The sequence below is a fragment of the Lonchura striata genome, chromosome 5, assembly GCF_046129695.1.
Source record: "Lonchura striata isolate bLonStr1 chromosome 5, bLonStr1.mat, whole genome shotgun sequence".
NCBI classification, from domain to species: Eukaryota; Metazoa; Chordata; class Aves; order Passeriformes; family Estrildidae; genus Lonchura; species Lonchura striata.
This window is the reverse complement of record NC_134607.1, coordinates 44,374,114-44,397,837: the sequence shown is the minus strand read 5'-3', so window position 1 is coordinate 44,397,837 and position 23,724 is coordinate 44,374,114. Positions and strand designations below refer to the sequence as shown.

At 37.4% G+C, this 23,724-nt stretch overlaps 1 protein-coding gene across 1 annotated transcript; it reads right to left on the bottom strand.

Annotated features, from left to right (window-relative positions):
• Positions 1-19: 19 nt before the first annotated feature.
• Positions 20-21,786, bottom strand: NUP107 (nucleoporin 107). Its single transcript, XM_077783514.1, has 28 exons — positions 21,735-21,786; positions 20,789-20,874; positions 19,693-19,782; positions 18,835-18,950; positions 17,820-17,955; positions 17,189-17,292; positions 16,575-16,702; positions 16,192-16,240; positions 14,936-15,007; positions 14,382-14,470; positions 13,540-13,618; positions 12,494-12,607; positions 11,503-11,593; positions 10,299-10,375; positions 9,712-9,771; positions 9,251-9,396; positions 9,091-9,139; positions 7,938-8,007; positions 7,394-7,512; positions 5,698-5,736; positions 5,067-5,217; positions 3,959-4,065; positions 2,966-3,068; positions 2,625-2,785; positions 2,307-2,432; positions 1,536-1,649; positions 1,084-1,251; positions 20-379 (listed from the first exon to the last, which is right to left on the bottom strand). Exons 1-28 carry the CDS (start codon positions 21,740-21,742, stop codon positions 272-274), a joined length of 2,760 nt encoding a protein of 919 aa, XP_077639640.1. The 5' UTR covers positions 21,743-21,786; the 3' UTR covers positions 20-271.
• Between the last annotated feature and the right edge of the window lie 1,938 nt (positions 21,787-23,724).

The following is a 23,724-nucleotide window of genomic DNA, read 5'->3' as shown; positions in this document are numbered from 1 at the left end:
CATTTTAGATTAGAACAAACATTTTCTCTTTTTCAAGCACTTTTATTAGGAAAAAAAACATGAAAAAGGTTGCGTAACAAATAACATCTCTGAAGTTGGTCATACTTTTTCAAGTTTAAATTGAAATCTGAAGGTTGGGGTTTTTCACCCCACAAAAAGAGAACACTTTGTCCAAGTAGTGATTCTGTTGGGGTCTTTTGTTTGTTTTTGTTAATAACCAGAATGTCCATGCTCAGAAAATTTTGAAAGTATGAATTATCCGCATGAAAACTTATGACTGAATTTCATATCCCAAAGGATCAAGATCCTGGTCCAGAAGTATCAGAGAAGATTCCCTCAGCTTCTGTAGAAGCTTCCGGAGTTCTTCTTTTGAAAATACCTGAGAATAAATAACAAAAAACCAAACATTATAAAGTTATATTTATTTGCAATGAATAGCACTGATACAAAAAAGTAAGTGGTGGTTAATTAAGTTACTATTTTTCTGTTTGATTATTTATTTCTATTTAAGATAGTGTGATCATCAGGCATTTCAAAAGGACATTTAGTAAGACATTGGAGGTTAGTAGCAGCATCCAAAACTGAGCCTACTTGAATGTAGGCTCAAGACACTCCTGTCTCATTTTGGGGTTGTTTTTCAGGTTTTTGGAGGCATAGACAATCATGGGTAAACCAAACACTCTAAACCAAAACCTGCTTATATAGTGTTTGAAATGCAATGGAAATAAAGAAATCAATTATGATTCTACACCTAAACTTAGAATCATGGAATAATTTAGGCTGGTAAAGACCTTTAAGATCATGAAGTTAAAATTCAATAGCCCCCATCCAGAAACTAGTAACTGCACTACTCAGAACTGGTTGTCAGAACACCAGTCATTATCCTCAATAATTCAAAGTTAACTCTTTGATTCATTAAGTCATAACACAAGGAAACCTTTTACTACTGCAGTGAACGGGAAGCGATCAAGAAACTTATGTTAAGGAACATATGGTGTCTTCCTCTCTATATAGAAGCTTCTTCCACAGCCAACCCACAGAGCTTTCAATGCAAGCCAGGCTGTCGCAGCCGTGCCAGCTCACCGTGTAGAGCTTGTGGCGCTCCGAGGCGACCATGTCAGCGAGGCGCAGGCACTCCTGGTGCTGCCCCGTGCTGTGGAGCACCGTGTGCAGCAAAAAGCACATCATCGGCAGACACAGCTTTCGCAGCAGGATCATCTGGTGCGTTCGCTCAGGGTCATCCTCGGCATCCTTACCACAGCAAAAGAACGCATTAGTATTGTGAAAATCTACCTTTAACAGGCACCTCAGCACAGCTACGCAATTAGCACTGTTGGAGGCAGAAAACTGGCCTAAGCAGCCTGAAGTGGACTGTCAGATGTGATCTGCATGGTTACTAAGGGAGCAAGCTCTAAATGCTCACAGCAAGGCCAGAGCCAATTAAACAGGAACACATGAAACTAAATGTCACAAGGGTACAACTACACGTGATCTGAGCTTTGTGGTCTGTGTCATGACATAAAACTTCCTTTTACCTCTCTGACATCAACCATCCATCCTCCATCAACAAAGAGCAACACATTGTACATTTTCTCCTTAACATCAGCTGTAAGAGCATCCAAGAGGCCTTTCCAAATGCCATAATCCATCTGGCAAAGAAACAAAAAATAAACTGCTGCAGAACAGGATAATTTCCAAGGCTATTTTAAAACACACTGCAACAGGCAGTGCAGCTCAAATTAAAATTAGAATCTTCAGCCAGTGGCTAAAACTTAAAAGTCTGCTGCTAACAGCTATTTCCATCATTGCTTAATGCCCTGTCCATAGAGTCAGACAGGTTGTTCAAAACAAAGCCACTAGAGGAAGACAATTTTAAACAACCTATTCTCTGTGCTTATAAAACAAATGTTTATGTTAACTGAATAGGGTATATTTTTACTGAGCAGACCTGCAAAAAGAACTTCAGTCGAAACAAAACCGCAGCATCTTTTAGAAAACAAAAATAATAATACTTAATAGAGTTAGTAGCAAAATCAAGTGCTCACATTTATGAATAACACTGACAACCAACACATGATAATATTTACTATTATAATATTTTATGTAAATCTGAGTCATGAAAAAAAAACAGAATTAATTGTGCAATTGCCTTATTATTCTTTCAGGCTCTCTCAACATAAAAATAATTTATATTGGAGTCCTTAAATAATATGAAATAGCAGTCTTCTACTTTCTTTCCTTGAACTAGACTGCCTCTAAAGCAAAAACATAAAAGTGTACAGTAAATAAGGTGGACTTCCACCTACCTCATACTTCTTTTCTTTATGTTCATGGGCCACTTTTTCAGTGAAACTTGCTTGTGGTAACAAAGACGGCTTCTGTGGAGCTGAGTTCATGTGTTTAAACCATTCATTAAAGGTTTCATGGGCTTCCTGGATTGCATTGGAAACAGTGTTTGGGTATTTTTGACTAATCTAATAACCAGAATGTCATTACATGCACAGGTTTAATGAATCAAAGACTCAGAAGTTAAATCAAATGGACAAAGCTAAAGTTTTACCACCAAGGCAAAGCCACCAGTATTTCAAAACAGCAACTTGGAATATTGCATATCTGAAACTCACCAAATATGCACGAATACATAAATGTTCCCGGATAGCATTGTCATCTTCAGCTGGAAGTGGAGTATCCATTCCCTGTTCTTCCCACTGGTTATATATTTCTGCTATAGAGTCTTGGGGAATCTTCACAAACACATCTTTTGCAGCTTCATGTTTCTTGGATGCTATGAGAATGTGAACTGGGTATCAGAGCTTTGCAATTTCCATACCTTATCTTCTTAAGCTGGCAAACCCATGCTTTTTAATAGACTAGATCCAAAGTTATATCAAATGTAGTACCAAGAGCCAGTGAGAACAAAACCAGCATTTAAAAATAAGTCTACAATATTTGTGAAGCTTAGTACCCAAGAACTTCCTCATGATTGCATTGCTTTGCTTAAGTGCTTCTGCCCTCTGTGCAGGATCGAATACGAGCCAGTCAATTACATCTATTTTCAGCTGATCCGCCTGTAAAAACCAACACAGAAATTCACAACCATTTCAAGCACACAGCTGATGTAACACACATTAGATCTGGTCCGGGCAATACATAAGTTTGGAAAGCATTACAACATAGTAACAAGGATTGCTTTATTCAAAAGCTTAGGAAACCTCTGCCATTTGGAATAATAAAAAAAATTATTTCTAAGTATTCTCAAGATATTCAGAGCATTATCTCTCAACATTTTTTCTATGGATTATGTGGTGTTTTCCTCAAATTTTAATACAAATACACTGTAACAACATGTATTATGGAGTTCTTGCTATAATCTTCAATCAGTTTTTCAACTCTTGTGTTAGATAGACTACCTTTTTCTCTTAGGGAGCTTAAACCTTATACTGAACAGCAAAAACATTACCACAAATTTGCAAACAATCAGTTGCTTTCTAAACATTACTTTAACATTACCCTGCTGTCCCTAAAGCACTGAGTTTGATCCAACCAATGCTCAACAGCAGTGACAAGGAAACTGTCAGCAAAATCAGTGGCTGCTGTAGCTAGAAATGCCCCTTCAGCATCTTAAAAGATACATCTGAGATCCAAAGTACTAATCCTCATGAACTGTAGAGGCTACAGTAACACCTGACAACATAGGGCGCTGCAATCGTTTCAAGGGCCTTATCTTGACTTGTATAAAGGTATGGCTGCTGATAAGCACACCCAAAGAGCAAGAAGAAGCAGAAACAGAGTTACAGATTTGTCCAATATTCTCACTTGGTCACACAGAAAGTGGATTTCCCTCACAGGCTTTTTCAAAGCAATATTCACCCTTATTGAAGGAAAAATATGGCTCATACATGGTCAAAGATTCCGTAGCTGATTGCAAACTGGACTATCTGCTCTGTGAAGCACTCACCTCTGTTGTGCCTGTGTCTAGCACGTGGTCGTGGTGGCTGAACTCCCCAGCATCCTTCTTGCGGATGTTTTCAACAACAGTTTTTGTTATGGTTGCAACGTCCAGACCTGGATTGAAAGAGAACTGTCTAAGAACTATCATGAATTCAAGCTTAACACAAACTGAATTTCAGACTCCAGCTGTTGATCGTGTTCCTTACTACTGGTAATTCTTATCAGTCTGTTCAAACATACATTGTCAGAATAATAGATAAGCTTTTGCGCTATGTCATTTATTGACAGTATTTTACAAGAATGAGATTTGATGTAACAGAGAATAACAAATATGAGAATAAGACAACTAATAAGTTTTTCAATCTGTGCTGAAGACAGCATATAGATGTATCTGCTAAGATCACTGATTTCTACAATTATGACAGCAAGATTATGATTTGACACGAATGTACCAGGAAAAGCTCAGAATATTTCTTTTACAGATGCTTAAGTAGGATGTGTTATTTTTGAAACTTGAGATGAGTTTAAAAGAAAGTGATTGAAAAATTACTGAGGAGAAGTTAAGACAAAATCAGAAGGAAATCTTTTTCTTTGTGTATTCTGAGTAGCACAGAGGTATTGTCAAGCAATGGACAGTGTGCTGCTTCACTGTAATCCCCTTCTAGTTTCATGTACAGGCCTGGAAGGAAGTTTGCAATTAATGTAAACAACCTGCCATGGCTAAGAAAAAGCACTATAAATTGGACAAAAAATTTAAGATACTCATAACCTTCCTAAATCCACAAAGAGGTATGTATTTTTATAATTAGTTTTCTGAAACAATATGATCATGTCAAGCTTCAGAACATATATTTGAGACAGGCAGCTGACATTTACTTCCTGGTGTGTTTGGACATAACCCAGAAGCACTGATATTTAGTTTAATTCCAAGTTAATGAAAACACACCTATACACCTACTTGAAGAAGTGATCAGCAAATTAATTTTATTTAACTGAAAAAAAAAAATTGGAGAAGGAAAGAGTATTGTATTCATAGCTAGGCTTTGAGCAAAGACTACTGAAAGACAAAATAACCCAGGATGTAGAATGATAATTGGACCATCAGGGTCTCTCACCTGCTTCTTTTGCTAATTCAAGGCAGTGGTGGCGTTGATCACTCTCAGTAACATCTTCAAGAAATAAAGCGTACTGAGCCACAGCGAGCTGTGGGGGCAGGTGGCTGACATAAAATGCTATTAAATCTGTGTGCTTCTCAGACACCAACCGCTGCTTGGCACAAACCAAACATACAGAATGAGAAGCAAATATATAAAAAGCAAATATATAGAAGATATCCACTAATATATAAATATATATAACAAATATTTAATATATATATTTATATTTAATATATATTTATATATATATAACATGTATTTTATAGATAACATATATATTTTTATATATATTCCTTAGTAAAAACATGTACTGGCTAAACCTAAAAAGGGTAACAAATTTCTGATTAATTTATTCTGATGCAGGAAGATTCCACTCAGCCTCTAAACAAGGATCAATAAAACTGTCTCTTATTTAAGAATTGCTAACAGAAAATCTGTGAATTAGGCAAGCTTCCATTGAAAAATTATCTCTTGAGAGTAGAGCATTAGCTCCATCATGGCTCTTATCATCCTGTAACTTTAAGTCTGCTTTTCTTCCTCCTTCACATCCAAATCACAGAGAAAACAAACACTATTTCTGAAAGCTTACCTGAATGTAGGTCTTCAGGACTTCCACAGAAACTTCCTCCTTATTGCAAACAAGTATAAATTCAATTTTAAATCAGATAATATGGAAAATAAAAGGTACTTGACAGGCTATCACTACTAAAACAGACACAAGGTTATTTGCCTATTCCTGCTTCAATAATCTACACAAACAGGCTCAACTGGAAGAACTGTTTCTCTTGGAGCATGATTTAAAAAGCACATCTTCTGATTAAAAGATTTAGTGTTCCAAAGATTTTTTTTTTCAGCAACTAGATAATATAGTCTTTGGTCTATCTGGAATTTACAGGATTACTTACTTTTCACAGGAGTTTTAAATCTTTCCATTTTACCATATATTTTAAATTAATAAACAAAAATGTCAGGTACACAGATTACTACTGCAGTGTGCTACATGCCCTGTTTTATTATAGGAAATTATAATGTAACAGGGTATAAATATCACTTGATTCATCTGGAATATCCTATGTTAAATAACCACTATAGTCCAAGCACATGAAACTGCCTTAGCCAAGACTCAAGTGTTTATTGCTGTGAGGAATTATAATTTTAATTTATATGTGTAAATTGAAGACCATCTAAGCATACATCTATATGAACTGCATACAATTAATACACAATAAATATAAAAGCTTGCACTTCTGCCTTTTCCCCATGAAGTCTAGTGAGGGTTGATCAAGTAATGATACAATAAATTCATCTACTCTAAAACTGTAAAGGCAGAATCAACTGTTACAAATTCCCACAATTGAATTCATGTAGGAAATTGTACCTTTTTTGTCCCCTCTGTCACACATATGCTAATGGCTAGTTCTACTGCACTTTAGCTTAAAGACCTACTCTGTAAAATGCATGTAAAAATATTTATTAGTATGTATACAAACTAAGAAAAAATTAGTATACATATAGTATATAAATATTAGTATACATACACACACACTCCTCTTATTTAGCTAAATGTTAACTGACTTCAAAACAAATTTCCATGAGGGATTCAAGCAATGATTGGAAATATGAATAAACAGTAACTCAGAGCTGTATTTAAATCATCTAATGAAAATACACATTTGTGTTTTCCCAAAAGAAAGATTCAGAAACTTACTTGATACATAATAGCTTCTAAATTTTAAAACAGTAGAAAAGGAGAGCCCCAAATTACTTGTGATATTGTCAGAAATGAGTAATTACAGTTATGTGACCCATCTGTGTATTCAGCATAAATAGGCCAGATAGGTAGTAGGCTATACTTACTTTATACTTGGAGATAATACGAAAGTTTCAGCTGGTACTAATTACCTCAAGCAGAAGCACTTAAGAGCTTACATCAGCAACAGGTACCATTCCAGCAATTGTGGAAGAACAGGTTATATTCAAGACATCTGGGCTGCTATGAATAAGCCTAACACTGAAGTTTTACTCAGGACCTTCTCAGCAAAGGGCTTCTGCATAAAATCCACCATCCTCAAAACCCAATTTTTAAGATGAGCTGGAAGGGATGAGGATGCTTTTTTCTCCTTTAGGCTTCAAGAGCAACAAATACACTATTTAAGCATGCAGCTCCTCCTCAGCCTGGCAGTAATTCACCATCATTATATGCTGTCCATATATTCACACACAAGTATTTCTACTTCCAAGACTGGCTACTGCTATGACAGCAAATCAAGTACAAGAGAACTGACCTTAGTCTGCATACCCAAAGTGCGGAAAAACAGAATAAGATGTGTCATGAAACGAAGGAGGTGTCCTGGGAGCACGCTTCTGTCCTTGGAAAGCCACCTGCTGACTTCTTCCATCAAACCTATAACCACCAAGGAAATGTCTGCATTAGCCATACCACAGAGAAAAAGGAAAAAAAACACCTAAGAAATATTTCAAAATTATGCATTTATTCAACAAACATAATTTAATCTCAGAAGTCCAACAAAATAGAATAGCAACAATTTTGGAAAGATGTAGCTCTTTGGCTTAAAAAGGTACTGCATGTATTCTGTTATTTCTCAGGAGAATGGCATGCATCCTGACACATTTACATGATTTCATAACTTCTTTGAAAACACCCTGTAGGTCAAACTGTCCCTACAGTTGTTGATTAGAGCATAGCTTTAATGCAGAGCTTGCCTACTGTGTGCTTCTAAAAATCCATTCATACAGAAGATTCTGGAAAGTTCTCTCAAAATAATGTAGTCAGTTGACCAAAAAAAATCATTTAAGAGAAATGCTTACCATCCACATCTCCAAGTATAATGAATTTCTGAATCACATGATAGTGTTCCTGATTCTCCTCTATAACCCTCTGGAGACAAAAAAAGAAAATTCAAACTTTGAATAAATCTTCTAGCATAATGTATGAAGAAAACAAACTTATAAATAAAGCAAAAATTCCTCAGGGGGAAAAAAGCTATCCTATTTCAAAGGGTATTCTTCATAAAAAGCAAGAGAAAAGGCACTTGATGTCTCTGCATTAAATTACAAGAACATTGACAAACTAAAAGAAAGAACTGGAATATAGGTCTGTACAGTTAATACTTTCATGGAAGACATCCAACACCAAGGGCTTTTTGCTCGAAGAGGAGGTATTACAGATAATGATGTTACAGACAATATTTTCAAAAATGACAGAAGAAGCAACAATGTGTATAAATCCCTAAAGAAAAGGTCTGTGAAAATTTCATCAGGAAGAAATTCCACCCTCTCCCCAGAGGAATTAATGCATTAATGCATGAAATGCAATCCAAATCTAAATTTCCTTTATGATGAGGATTGTACTATGTTGCAATGGCAAATACAGATGAGCGTATCTGTAGCTGACTGCATGTCTTTGTCTTAGCATTTATCATATTGCTATGTGTCAATTACATCAAATAAAAGTAAGTGTAGTTTCAATTTAATCTCTGCAAAATTAACCTCTAAGTTATATATCCTCATCTTTCATGAACTGAGTATTTTGGGTGCTAAAAGTAACAAAGAATCACAGTCTAAGCAAATATGTTTTTAAATTTTGAAAGGCCTGTTCTGAAATATGCATACAGATCTCCTAGGAAGAAAATGGAATGCAATCAATTTTGAACATTTTATTGAATGCTTATTCAATAGTTGATGCACTCTGTCTGATCTGTATGTCAACATTTGAGAGTCATCTGTTTCTTTAGCACACCCAGCTACTTTGGAAAGTATAGGGCAGGGCAACACAAAACCTGTTAAGAGGTAGTAACATATTTGAATTCAGAAATCATATATTTTTGGGGATAGAAACTATGAAATAAATTAGTAATTGTGCATATTTGAGCATTTCATTAAAGAGTGCAGTAAAAAGTAGAACTTGGTGAACAATTAAAAATGGTAAGCAGTGAGGAGAAACACTGCAATTATTACGTACCCTTTTGTCTGTAGCCTGAAGTTCTTCAAAAACTTTTTCTGAAGTCCAGCTTCAAAGCAAGAAGGAAAAAACAAAAAACATCACCTTGAATATTCCACACAGATTCCAGACAGGATGCTTTGTTGAGTGTAGTTGTGGCACAATTTTACTTGAAACTTACTTTGTTTCTAAATAATCTCTAGGGAGCTCCTCCATCTCCTCTGCAGTTACTACTGAGGTTCGTATTTCCTGCTCAACTAGAGTGTCCACCATGACCCTGAAATATGCCCAAACAGTATCTTCCCAGGTATCACAAACTGGAAGAAGCTACATAATCAAAAACAGAGTAAAAATTATCAAGAGATGGAGAAACACCAGAACCCAAACAGTGCAACTGTGATTCAGGATCAGATTTTCAGGCACCAAAGCAGTGTATGAAATTCTATAATGTATTTAATTAAGACATGCCAGTACTACAAAGAGCATGTCTACTAAGGCAGCAATGTTTGCTACCGTTCTGTTTACTGGATCTTTAAAAGTACAGAAATCAGTAACTGCATTATTTCTGATGGTATCATTGTCACATATGAGAAAGGAAATGCACAACTACCAAACACTGCTTAACTAGGGGACTTGACATACCTGTTTGAGGTTTCCACTCAGGGCTGCATAGATTGCTCTTTCATATCTATTAAACTGATCCTAAAATAAACAGTAAAAACACCCAAACTTTAAAAGCATATAAGTTTTCTAGTCACTTTACATTTTATTAGAGATTAATCCATTACAAAATGTTCCATCTAATGGATTCTAAGTTGGAAAACCACAGGATACACAAGGAGCCAAAATAAGAATAGCAAGTAAGAAAGAAAAGGCACTTGCTGTCTTTTCCTTCACTGGCATCCCCCTGTTACTTAACTGAAAAATTTACACTGACCTGGAAAGAAAGCATTCTCTTTCCCATTCAATTAAGTCAAGATAAAAGTCAGTGTCAGTTGTTTTACTTTCAAACAGAAAAAGAAAGTCAGATGTCTCCAGAAAAAGTGTTGCTGATTATGTAGATTTCTCACAATACAGAAATATGATATTCCAGAAGTCCTCTTAGAAGCATTAACTGCAAATACTCTAAGCAGCAAACGCAAAGTGGATATGTTCACTTAAAACCCCATTTCAGAGTTCAGAAAAGTTCAAATTTACGTATTAATAGAAAAAATAGCAGCATGTCTTACCTCTTCAGCCATGCGCCAACAACTTATTTTCCAAATGCATCTGTATGGATTGCCTTCAACAGGCTCCAGCTCTTTTCCTACATGCAAAGAATAATTAAAAAAAAAAAGAGGGAAAGGAAAAAGATAGAAAGTGTTATTAAAAAAAGAGACTCCAGTAACTTCTACAAAATCATAGTCTATTTTTTTTCATAGCCCAATTTCAATCCCTTTAGAACTCCTCCTAAAACATTTTGATGTTTTTGACTGGACTGCAAGGTGGCTTTTCTGGCTAGTTTTGTGAATTTCCATCTATTAGTTACAGTAATTTAAAAACATGGTTGCTATCTAGCTTTTAAAAAAATAATGCTTTTGGCTGTAACATATCTACAGTGTATACATTTGGAAAAAACAAAGTTAATGGGAAAAAAAGAATTTTTGTATCTTAATCAAAGCTTCTTAAAAATGTCACTGCTTAAGTGCTTCTATTTGGCATGCATCTGCATGGACATTTATACCTGTGTAACAACAGGTTAGGTAGGCAGACTCAAAGAAAAGCTAGGACAGTGGTGTGGCATGCAGATAAAAGCAACAGGCTATCAGGATTTGAACAAAAGGAAAGCATTAAGCCTTCCACACCCAGCTATAAACAACACTTAGACTCATTCTTAAATTCCTTGCTAAATCCTGCAATGTACTGAATACAGAGAGAAGATACTGTGTTATAAATGGGGAACCATGTGCAAGGAACCAAGGACAAAGGTACTTTACAATTTTCAAATATTTTAAAAGCATCTCTTTCTCCTGCGTTTACATTTGCTGAACTCTCGTCCTACTACACTTTTCTGAACCTGGGTATATAGTCCAATTTGAATCTGTAAGCAACAAAATGTGTGCTAGGTGGCATAAGCCAGATGTTAAGAAGATGCAGACCCAAGTATGGAGGTGGAGAAGATCTGTACATAACTCTGAGACATCTATTTCCTAGTGATTATGTCTGACTTAAAGAAAGTGACTTTAGTGTGTGTAGATGGATTCAATGAACTCACCTTCAACTAAAGTAACTTCATGTTAGTTTTTACATGTTCAACAGACATGCTAAAATATTCCAGATACCAAAAAAGGCTCATCAGGTGAAAATAAAGAGCTATTTCTCTTTGCCACAAACAGATACTATGAGATCTTAGTATTTTTATATTTGTCTCAAAATGCACTTTGGAGCAGATACCTCCATTTATGTTAGGATCATGATACAATTTCCAGCCTTCCAAAGTTGCAGCTCTCCAGGCCTGACCACATCGTTTGCATAAGCGCTGTGCCTGAAAAATAATGCATTTTCTCAGCAACACACTTCAAGGTAGGAAAACTTCCAGCTTCTTCTTTAAAAATGTGAATATTACTAAAACAGTTAATTTGTGTAGAGATTCTACCATGTGAAAAATAAGCACAGAGGACTTAAAACAACTGAAAGATTTCAATGCAGATGTCATCTTTTTCCCACTTTCAGTAAGTATTTACAGCAACGTAAGAAATGTGCTACAGCCTTGTCTTTGTTAGCTAAACAGCTGTTATGCATCATTCTGGTAAAATTAGTGTAAAGCATAGCCCTTTTGCTTAATGTTGCTAGATGTTTAATCATTGTCTTCATACAGTCATCCACCTTCCCAGTCTACTTAGCCTTCCCAGTTGCAACTGAAGCTGCAAATCTCTAATCACACTGCCCTGCAGCAATATGCTCATATTCCCATACCATCACAAAAAGAATAGATGTGCACCATATTGGCACAGAATATGAGCAAGTACTCATACTCCTCAGTTACGGTCTTTGGCACAAGAATCTCAAATCCCCTTTCCTCCCCATTACTCAAGTATCATTATGTATACATGTCTGATAATTCATTCATGATTAGAGACACAATTAGAAAGCTTTTTAAAGCATTCTATGTGTTTGTCTTGGTGGTATTTAGTACCAAACACAACAGTGAAAAAATTTCATCAAACAACCCAAACACCCAAAACTACATTTTTTCCTTAACATCTATTCTACACCCAAAATTATTTAACTAAAACAAAGTTTGATTAAAATATTAATTTGGCAGTCAGTATTGACAACACATTAAAAACTGAATCACTACAAGCCAAATTTAGACATTTTAGTACAGAGCTTATTTGCAAAAACAGTAAGACACTTATGTTTACTTAATTAAAACTTGCATTACCTCATCTGTCATTCCTGCTCTGATGAGAGTGAAGAGATACTTCAACAATCTTGCATCATCTTCTTGGTCCAAATCATCAAGCGGCAGTTTCTGTCGAATAGGAGCATCTGGATCCTGCAAGGAAAGAAGTCATCACTCATCTACACAATATCTACATTTCTCTTCCATTAACATCCTGCCCCATTTTATAATTTGGAGTCAATTTTCCATGTGGGCACAACAATCCATACAACCCACGTAATATTGAACATGATACTTCTGTTTTTCCTCTAATTTCTTTTATTCCTTTTCTGTCACTGTTCCTATCAGGAGAAGTCAATGCAATTAATTTACTCCACTGCCCTTTTATTTGCCCCAATTTTCTTATTTTACAGCTCTTCTCATCTTCAAACATCCTTTGCCCTTCTGTCTTTCCACCTCCCAGACCGTTTGTCCTCCTCCACCTTCTATGTGAGGTTTTTCACAAGAGCTGCACTTGCATCTATGTAATCCAAAGAGATTTTCTAAAGCCAATCAATACCTCAGATCACTCCCCAGTTGAATTAATCTTCTATGGCTGCTTTTCTGTCACTGAGGCAGCTCATCACCTTGTTTTAATGGACAGTCCTTTCTTTCCTTGACTTCTCCCCATTAGCATTCATTATAGAACTGTCAAAGTATTGCACTAGGATTTGTTTTCATTGTATGTTACTGCATGAAGACAGCATTCCCTTATCTGCAAGGGCTCCCCAAAGTTTTAGAAGCTTTTTGGTTAGGAACATGAGCTTGTTTTAGTCATAATAAAGCCATTACGTCACCAAATAGATCACAAGTACTTGTGCGGGGGTGGAGGGGGAGTGTGGAAGGGATTGCTGGAAGAAAACACAAGTCCACAGTGACCCATGAAAGAAGTTTTGATGTGCTCTGCCTCACAATTTCTGTAGCAATTTTTAGATACTACAACTACTTTTAGATAGCACAACTATGTAAGAATTGATGGCAATCTGAAGATAGCATATTTCTCTAGCCCATTTTGAAGCCAAGCCTTATTTTTATATAATACTTACTAACTCTGTTACCAGAGGACGAGAACTTCCCATGTATGTACTTGACTGTCGCTGCTTCAGGGTGTGTAGTGTGTTATCCCTGAAAGCAGTGAAATGTTTTACAGAAAAATGGCTTTTTTAGCAAGCATCTTTTAGTAAGACAAATATTGAAAGATATATTTTGTTACATAGAGTATGTTTACCGAACAGACACTTGGTTTGGTTGATACATCAATGGACTCTACTACTGTTAGGAAAATGTAACATGTCACAAATACAATATTAGAATTAATTAACATATATTTGACTTTTTCAAAAGCATCAGTTATTTCAATCATTTGTGTATTCCACTATTAACTGACTTCTGCATAAGCAATTTTCCCATTACCATTACTATGAAATCAGTCTAAGACAGAAATTTAACTGAGGATAAACACATAATTCCAAAAGCCTGAATTCACTGGCCGTTAAAAGCAAGTTTACTCTAGGCATCTAGCATGAAAGATAATCTTTGGTCCATTCTGCCATTATATCTATCAGTGATAATAAAGGTGACAATAGAGGCTTCTGGCGAAGGGTCAATGACACAAAGTGGTAAGAACTTAGGCAGGCAAAAACTAAAGCCAGACAAATATTAAATTAAAATTGTTTGATGTTTTTTCCTTTCATCTTTTCCCCCAAAAGGCACCAACTTCTGAGATTTACTTCAGTGGATGGGTAAGAAATTTCAATCTTACATGTATGAATTTAAAGAAAATAAATGAATTGAATTAACAACCTAAAGAGACCACTTCAAGATTCTGTAACTGTGAATCTTACACTTGATGGGAAAATGTATATAATCAAAGAAAGTCTTAACTCACCAATATACTGTTTTTGCATAAAACTCAATATTATCGGAGAAGTCCCCAATTTCATCCTTAGCAATGCTCTCTAGCCAATCCACCACCAGCTAGAATAAAATAAAATTGCATTTTTAAACCAAACATGTAACAAATAATACTTTTCCTGACTTCCTCTCATCTCTGAATCCACTCATTATCTAAGCAGCAACTAAAAGGCTGATAGATCCAGAAGACTACTCCACTTGCATTTTAAGTATCCAATATGAAGGTGGTTGGCACTTTTTCTCCCTTTCTCACTGGATACTGCAGTTTAATTCAGTGCTACTTAACAGTTTATCAGTTACCATCAACAGTAACAGATGCTGCAAATGGGAACAGCTTTCAGCCTTTCATCCTTTGCAGAACAGTCCGATCTTTAGCAACTAAGGAGCATCATTTTTATGCATACAATTAATACACACTTGAGTGAATAAAAAAAAAATATTGGAAACGACCCCAAAAAGTGCACAGAGCATTAGTTTTACGAACATTTAATCTATTTTCAGTTCCATATTAAAAACCTTCCATCATACCTGACTTTGTCGAACAAGTGAATCTTTCTGAAACAAGTTGTCTACAGTAGATTTTTCACTAGCAGTTAAAGCCTATTTAAGAAAAAGCTGATTATTACTTCATGGAAAAGAAAATTTCCACAAAACCAGAAATATCAAATTGAACACATACTAATGCAGAAATTTGCTAAAAGTTCAGTATGCTATATACCCGTCCCTCTTCTTAAAAAGTAAATGCCTTATACATTATTTCATCTTTTACATCCAGTTACACTAAAAACTGTAAAAATGAGACTTAGAGTATAATTCACAAATACATGACCAGAGGAAGATTCCACACAGTAGATTCCTTGACTGCCTGCATATTATTTTAAATCCTATTTGTTACTTTAAATTGAAAAAGAAAATCATTAAAAAGTGTGAAAACCAAAAAATATCAACCCCAGAGTCCTGATCCTTCTATTGCATCTCCTACATTAATTTATCTTTCATTAGACTTGCAATAAAAAGAGAACAGAAGATGTGTTTTCCTAAAAAACACAGGTAGGAGCAAACTGGGAATTTTTCACACAACAGTGTTTAACACCGACAACTTAGCAGCGGGAATTGTAGAAGAAGCTATTTTATGACTGATAAGAAAGATCTGCAATCATAAATTTTACAAAGGCAGAGTAATTTTACTTATTGTCTTGTTTTCCTAAGCATATTCTGACAGCAAAGGCTGGAAGCACTGTATTGACATGACAAGATGATTACAGCTCTAACAGGAAGAGCAAAAATTTGGATTTCTCTTGAAGTAAATTTCAATCAGGACTGCAAAGGCTGGGGAGCTTGAGACCACATGTTCTTCTTTTAAGCAAAGCAAAATTATCTCTGACCTATGGGAACGCCACAGCTACTGATGCAGCTTTTAAAAAGAAATAAATTAGTTATTTCCAGTGAATTTAGGGTTATCTTGTACAGAGCCAGGAGTAGGAGTCAATGATCCTTGTGCATCCCTTCCAACTCAGGATATTTAAGAAAACAAAACAAATAATAGTTTACAATAATTTTTACACAGGCAATCTCTCTTTAGAACTGAATATTTAGACCTACTCTTCACAATAGATTAAATAATTTAATAATTGTCTTGATAAAAATTAGTCTAACTTTTCACTTTTGAATTTTGAGTGACTGCCACTCTGAGATTCCAAAAGTAAAACACAAGCATTTAGCCTACATGTTGCTTATTTAGCTTCTTACATCACTTAGAAAAAGCCAAAAGAGTCCATCCTTACAGTGACATCAAATGCAGTTTCATCTTCCAGTGCAGACTGTATTCTGTCTCTAGAAATAAAAATGCAAAACACTAAAGATTAAAACAAAAGGTGAAAAAAATTAGCAAAATGCCTATGTATAAATGCTTAAAAAACTTTACAAAAATGTTCTTAAAAATACTACAAGTTGCAAATTACAACTTTCCTTTTTGTAAATCAATAATGAATAGACATATATCAGAACATACTTCTATAAGCAGCTTATTAACTTAATAACAACTTAATAATCAGCTAGTCAAGCTTAATTGCTTGACTCCCTATTTATAAACTCCTAAAAAATCCATCCAAGAAAGTCATCTCAGTACAGAAATGTCATAGTGCAGTGTGCTTTTCAAAGGAATTACCTATAAAGTGAGGACAGCAGTCTCCAAGTTACCATCTCCTGCTTGAGAAGCCACAAGACACTTGCAGTTTTGGAAAACTTCTGCTGTCCAGGAGTTGCCCGATAAACTATTTTCCCTAATATATTCACCTGAAAGAAATAAATTAATAGAGTTAATACTGCCCATTTTTTTGTAGTTTTTTCCTAAGCCATTACAGCAATCTTTTTATTATCCTGAATGTTTCCAACAAATGGGTTTGATTACCATATCTACAAATTATGATTTTATTTATAAAATAATGATGATTCCATTTATTTACATATGAGAGAAATAAGTACATTTTAATCCATCTTATTAATAAAAACATTTATACATCTGCTAATGTTTATTGCCACTTGACACTTTCAGTGGAGCAGCCACCAGATGATACTTTTAGTATTCAGCAAGCTACACCACAGGTCTCCCTGTGCCTAAGCAGTGTCTGAGGAAAGTGAGATGCTACTCAACGCTAGTGTTCAGTGACTCATAAGCTGGAAGATGTAAAGTATGTATGTTAAGCACTGTGACTTCACAGCAACACTGCCTGGGGAAGGGAATGTAAAATAAAGTAAATAAAAAACCAAGTAAGGACTTACCTGACTGTTACAAATACTCTCATACTCGTCCACAAGATCAAAAATGGTAGTTGATGTATGCTTCAGAAAGGAACGCAGAAAGTCTGAGTACATGCTCATAGTAGCTAGGACAGATATAAGAAGAAACAGCCATATTAGTGAGGCACAATTTGCTAAAAAAACCTCCATTGAACTATGAAAACATTCTTCTGATGACATCTCATTTTTGCAAATTTAAATGAGTACAATGATGATATGAACTATCTCATGAAGTCAGAAGCATTTATCAGCTAAGACAGTTAAGATCTACAGAAGCTATGGGCAATGTCAGTTATAAAACTTCTGTTGTAAATACACCACTTGCAAGAATTTCAACCATTAACTCATTTGTGTGTCTCCACAAAACTAATCCAGTTTGCTTCCCACATCACTAGAGCATCACATTTGTTCCATCAGAACAGGTTCCACAGAAAGCACAAACTCACAAAATTCCAATAAATTGGAGTAATTTTCTGAACTTTTAAAACTAGCCTGCTTTTGACTAAGAAATACCAGCAAAATAATACAGACATTTTTTAAAAATGACACATATATTTATACCCCAGAAATCAGAACTGGGATCAGTTATTAGTAAAACTTCAAACTGTCTCACCAGCTTCCCCAGGATCATCCTCACGTAAGAACACAGCACTCATAGTGACATCTTCTGTCATATTGGACACATCTGCGTTTACAAACATTCCTCTCTGCTGAGGTGAAAGTGCCATTGTCCAGCTACTTTCATCCAACTGCAACCACAAGAACATAAAGAAATACATTGTAATCTCAGATATTACAAGCCTAGCTACACCTTTTTTTCTTCTATATGAATAAACAGAGAATCCTAAAAATCTAATAATGAAATAACTACCTTTAGATAAGGTGCAACTATGCCTTAAAAAGTTACCAGTGTGTCCTGGATTGGGGCCAATTTAGTCACCCCAGGACACAGTGCCAAGAGCTCTGTATATACATTGATCAAGTAGGCCCTAGAAGCTGATAATTTATGGAGAAACAAATGGCTGTATCAAACCACAGAAACAATTAAAGAGGAGAATTAATTAAAATGTAGCTAGAGAAAAACACCTTAACTTCTTTAGAGTTAATTTAAAAATAAATGGAGATAAAATACTTCAGAGGTCCCTACTGATAACTTTCCCAATCAGTGTTTTTCCAAATACACTCCAGTAGATCATCAATGTCATCTAAAAAGTCATCAGAAGAGCTTGTTCTTTGAAGTCTAAACTTCAACACTCTAGTGAAGCCTAATACTGGAAAATGCCAAAATAAGAAAAAACTCAAAATTTTAACTTGCTAACATAAAACAATTATCTTTGAAGAATTTGTAGACAAGCACAGTCAGGATTTTTGTAGTCACAAACTGACGTTATGAGGACTAGCTTAACACACATGGTGTATTTGGAAAGTCCTTGTAAACCTCTATGATTCCTCACTGCATCATCTCAAAGAACAACACAGTAATGATTAACACCAGCGGTAAACAGCAAGAGCAGTACAAGCAAGCTTGTACCACTCACAGTTTATCTTTGGAGCAAACAACATAGAAACACTGAACTTTCTTATGTTTCACAGGGAAAAAAGAGAAAAACATGCTCTAACCATCTTACCATTGACAGATTGCCAAAAAGTCCAGGAGTTGGTAGAATGAGAGGAGACTTCCCTCCTGTTCCCAGGATGGCAGACATATCTGATGGCTTCATGGAGCTGCGATGTAATGCAGTACCTGAAAGAGAAAGAGGCTTTTCTGAAAAGAAAAAGTATTTCAAGCTGCTCAACTCCACCCAGAAATTCAAAAATAAATTTCTAACAGGGACTGAAGTGCTTATGAAGTGCAGACAGAAACCTGAAAGCAGGTTGTATATATACACCAAATAGGCAACATACCTTCAGTTACCAGAGTTCATTGTAAACACACATGAGCATAAAGAGCAGTATATATCCACTCATTCTTTCTTGGAAATTGGTCTCCAAACCCTTAAAGCATAAGGCAGCCCAAAGGTCTGTCAACTAGAAAAGATTTCTTAGGACCTTGTCCAGCTTTATTTATCTCCAAGGAGAGAGACTCCATAGACTATCTGGGCAACCAGTTCTAGCATTCAACTCTTAGAGTAAAAAAAGGGGTGTTTTTAAATGTTTAAACAGAATTCCTTGTATATGCTGTTGTGCCTATTGCCTCTTGACTTTTCAGGGCACCACGAAAAACTTGGCTATTTTTTTACTCCCTCCCATCCAATATTTATATCTATTTACAAGATCCCCCAACCTGTTCCTCAGGATAAACAATCCCAGCTCTTTTCAAGTCTCTCCTCATATGCCAGGTACTCAACCCACTTACCAACTTTGTGGGCCTTCACTGGATTGCAGCACATCCATGTCATTCTTATGGATTGCTATTAATTAATTATTAAGTACAAGCACATAAAAATCTTTAACTAAATAGTAAGCAGACAAGCAGGCAGTCTTACCTGGCTGGTGAAGTAATGAATTAGGAGTTCGGGAAAGACACTGGCTTTTAGGCGTCATGTTTCCAATAGTGTCATCCAGGGATGTAAGAACTAATTAGTAAACAAGTTAAGAAACACTCTCCTAAACACACTTTTGTATTTATTCTAAATGAATGTGGTAACTTGGAAAGGAAAAATAGTTTGTCATAACTCAAATGGTATGAAAATTACACATCTTCCAGAGTAAACCAGAAAAGTTTTATAAAATGTTTCATCAGAACCTTAAGAGCTGGGGGGTTAAAAGGGACACCACAAAGTGAAGTTCAGAAATATGGACAACACAGGTCTGGGACTACTCACAGCAGCTCAGATCAAAGAGAGCCCTTCTGCTTCATGAGGAGCTGCTGCATGCTACATCAACCACAACAAAAAGATCTGAGTCTGAATGCATGTTTTAGAATGTTCCCTCTCTCAGTTGCAGGTGCTCCATTGCTCTACTTTTCTTCTTCCTGTCAGCAACCAGGTTTAGTGCCCTAGGCATGATTTACTAAGAAGCAGTTGTATAAAAGTTTCAGTAGCTTCTGCTAGTAGCATTCAGAAGTATCTTGATTCTTAGGCACAATATAATCAGGACAAGTATCTCAGAAGCTTTATTTAGATGCAAAACCCAGAAGAACAAACAAATTTATTGGATTCCTTTGCTATCATAACCATGAAAAAACCATTATCTTAGCTGTCAAACTACCTCGTGGTGGTGGTGGTGGTGGTGGGGTCCTTATAGTAAAAAAGCAAGGGGGGAGATTTCTATGGAAGTTTAAATCTGTATCTGTGCACTACTCTTGCTATGACAGTAGATGGAAAGTTAAGATACAGTAGATCATCATAGGACTCGGATACTACAATACCTGCAAATAAACATAAAATCATAAAATTAAGATATAATGAAGGAAACGTATTTTTCTTTTCCAAAAGCTCAGGAATTGAGTCATGTAGTTCTCATATAGTTCTCACAACCACTTGAATTCATACACCCAGGAAAATCAAAGCAGTATCAAAAATATACACACCTGGTGAACACAGCAATTAAAGACAAAAATTCTTTACAGAAAAAGGATACTAGAAACTCTTTTCTGAGAGCCTTGCTTCCGTCCAGGTCTGACCACTTCAGGATCATGGGGGGATGACATGTCTTCAAAACCATTTCTACAGAACAGCAACACAGAGAGAAAACAAGCCAGTGAATTCAAGCAGGACATCCAAGATCTTACTGTCATGCCGACATAACTGCACAACCAGGAAACTTAAAGCGTTAAGTCATCTCCAATCTTACTACTTATGTCCAGCTTCCTCTGCAGAAATCTAGCACTGCTTATTAGCTCAGGGAAACAAGGTTGCGTGAAAACCCAGACTTTGTTCCTCCTACAACATAAGGGAGGGAAGGGCGAGCGGGAAAGAGGGAAGGGAAGAACAACACAAGGAAATTCCAATTTTGAACTGAAAAATGAAACAGAAAGAATGGCATGACTTCACTACATGACTTTTCCCTCCGGATAACGCAGTCTCCACAGGCTGGGAACGCTCACGTGTCCTGCCGAAGGGAAACCCCCATTCCCAGTCACTCGGAGCAGCGGAGCCCGCCCGGTGGGCTGTGCTGTGCGGGCACGCCTCAGCAGGCCTGGCAAAGGCTCGGCCCCGCGACCCCCGAGCAGCTCACGGCTCCCGCTTAACCAAGAAGCAACAGTCAGACTTAAAGGTCTCGGCCGACAAAACCCCTCCGGTGCGTTCCGGAGCCGCTGCAGGCCCGCTGCGTTTCGCAGCCCGCACTGCGCACAGCCGCTCCAGCCGGCGCGGCCCCGGCTCAGCCGGCCCTCGCCTGTCCACGGCCCCGGCTCAGCCGGCCCTCGCCTGTCCACGGCCCGGCTCAGCCGGCCCTCGCCTGTCCACGGCCCCGGCTCAGCCGGCCCTCGCCTGTCCACGGCCCGGGCTCAGCCGGCCCTCGCCTGTCCACGGCCCGGCTCAGCCGGCCCTCGCCTGTCCACGGCCCGGGCTCAGCCGGCCCTCACCTGTCCATGGCCCGGCTCCGCTTCCCGCCAGCGCCGGCCCGCGGCCCGGAAGGACACGGGCTCCTTCCGCCCGCCCCGCCCACGCGCCCGCCCGGCCCGGCGGGGCCGCGCTGGGTAACGGGCGGGAGCGGCGGGGCGGCCGCAGCCTGCTCTCCTCTCTCAACCCGTGCTGAGGGTCAGAGGTTGAAAAAACCCCGTAGTGTAAAAGTGCCAGGCGCTGTTGGGGTTATCTCGCCCTCGGGCGCGCGAGGTGTTTGATACGTTCGGCTGGAGCAGGGACGAGTTTTTCACACAGCTGCAAACGCACGTCTGTTTCTTCCCCGTTTCTCCCAGTGTCACTCAGTCTACTGGCACCAACATTAAAGGGTAAAGCAAGCACCGCGCGGGATCACTCAACCCTTCAAGGCTGGACAAATTTAACAGAATTATGAAATTGCCTCTCCCTTTCCTTCCCTAAATGAATTCAACCTACTTTCTACCTACAGAAAAACATTGTTACTACCATATAAGCACAAATAACGGTGGTGCAGTTCGTTTAGTTGCGCTCTAGGACAAGGAAAAGTGTCCAAAATGAATCTTTTCATGTAGACAGGCAAGTTCTGAAAAACACTTGCAAGTGCTTGGGTATTTTTAGGGCTACAGCTACAAAGGGGTACTTGAAGCAAATTAGACAGGAGGATACATCTGACAACGGCTGCAAAAGGCACTAGAAGTGCAAGACGTGGTCTGAAGTCCTCCAGCTTGCTTGAGCTACTGATAAAATACCACGACGCCCAAGCATAAGGTTTCACTGAAGCTGCCAGAGAGCCTAACTTCAGAACGCTTCACAAGAAGAAAACTGATCAAGACTGGGTATGCAGAAACACAAGCAAGCAGACCTATGGAGAGTAGATTAGTCACTCGGGAAATGTACTTTTGGATTAAAAACACCCCCCAAAAAAACAACCACCAAAAACTAACCAAACAAACAAACAAAAAAAAGTTGCCCTTCTTTGTTGAAAACTATCAAGAAAGCACAAGCAAAGGCAACAACCTTCATGATGACATCAAACTAAGTGTTTAAGGAATTATTACATCCTAGTTCAGTACTATGAATTTAATGGAATTTACGTCTCAATATATCCTACTGTAACAGGGTAGCATTATAGTCTCTAGTGCAGTGGGAAATTCAGAGTAAAGCACAAATCAGTATCTGGTTCAATCGTTTGCTAACAGCTCACACCCTCAGGCTAGCCCTGCCTCAGGGCAGAGAGTAAACAAGTGAGAAATGTAATGATGACAGAGCAGATGCTTCCTTTGTGTGCCGTCTCAAGTTTATTCAAAGCACTGATAGATGAGAACATAGCAAAGGAAATAAGTCTGAAGATAAATTAAGAGGTCAGGATGCATACTTTAAGAAAAAAAACCCAACCCAACAAACCTGTAAAAGTGTATGAACGTTTGGGGCCTTTGAGAGGACTTGTCTTAGAAGGTACAGCCTCTCTTAAGTGCAGACTGGGAAAACACCTTAGAGGCTCCAGTAAGGGGGCAATGCAGGGGGAACTGGATAAAAACCTGGAGGTGTATTTCAGTACTTTTTGACTGGCATCCCACTTCATATTTAGCTACCAAGACGGAAAAAGGAGGAAAAAATGAAGCAAAAAATAACTGAAAATCTCATTAAAGCATCTTATACTTCCAAGAAGCAAAAGAGAATGCATTTTTTTCAGGACTCTAAATTCAAATTTATAATTAAAATTCTTACATCTGACCTGAAGTTTCACATATTTGGATCAGATACACTGATCTCAACTCCAGTTGTTACCATAATATCAGGGGAGATAGCAATGTTCCTTACTTACAGGCAGGACACGCAAAGATGACCCTGCAGCTAGAACAACTAACACCAAAACCAGGTATATTTATTGCCAATGCCTAAGGTTTCTCTGCTTCCTAGTACCTTTCTGCAAAGTTAACAGAGCATACAGGATGTACTAGGTTAATTTTGATC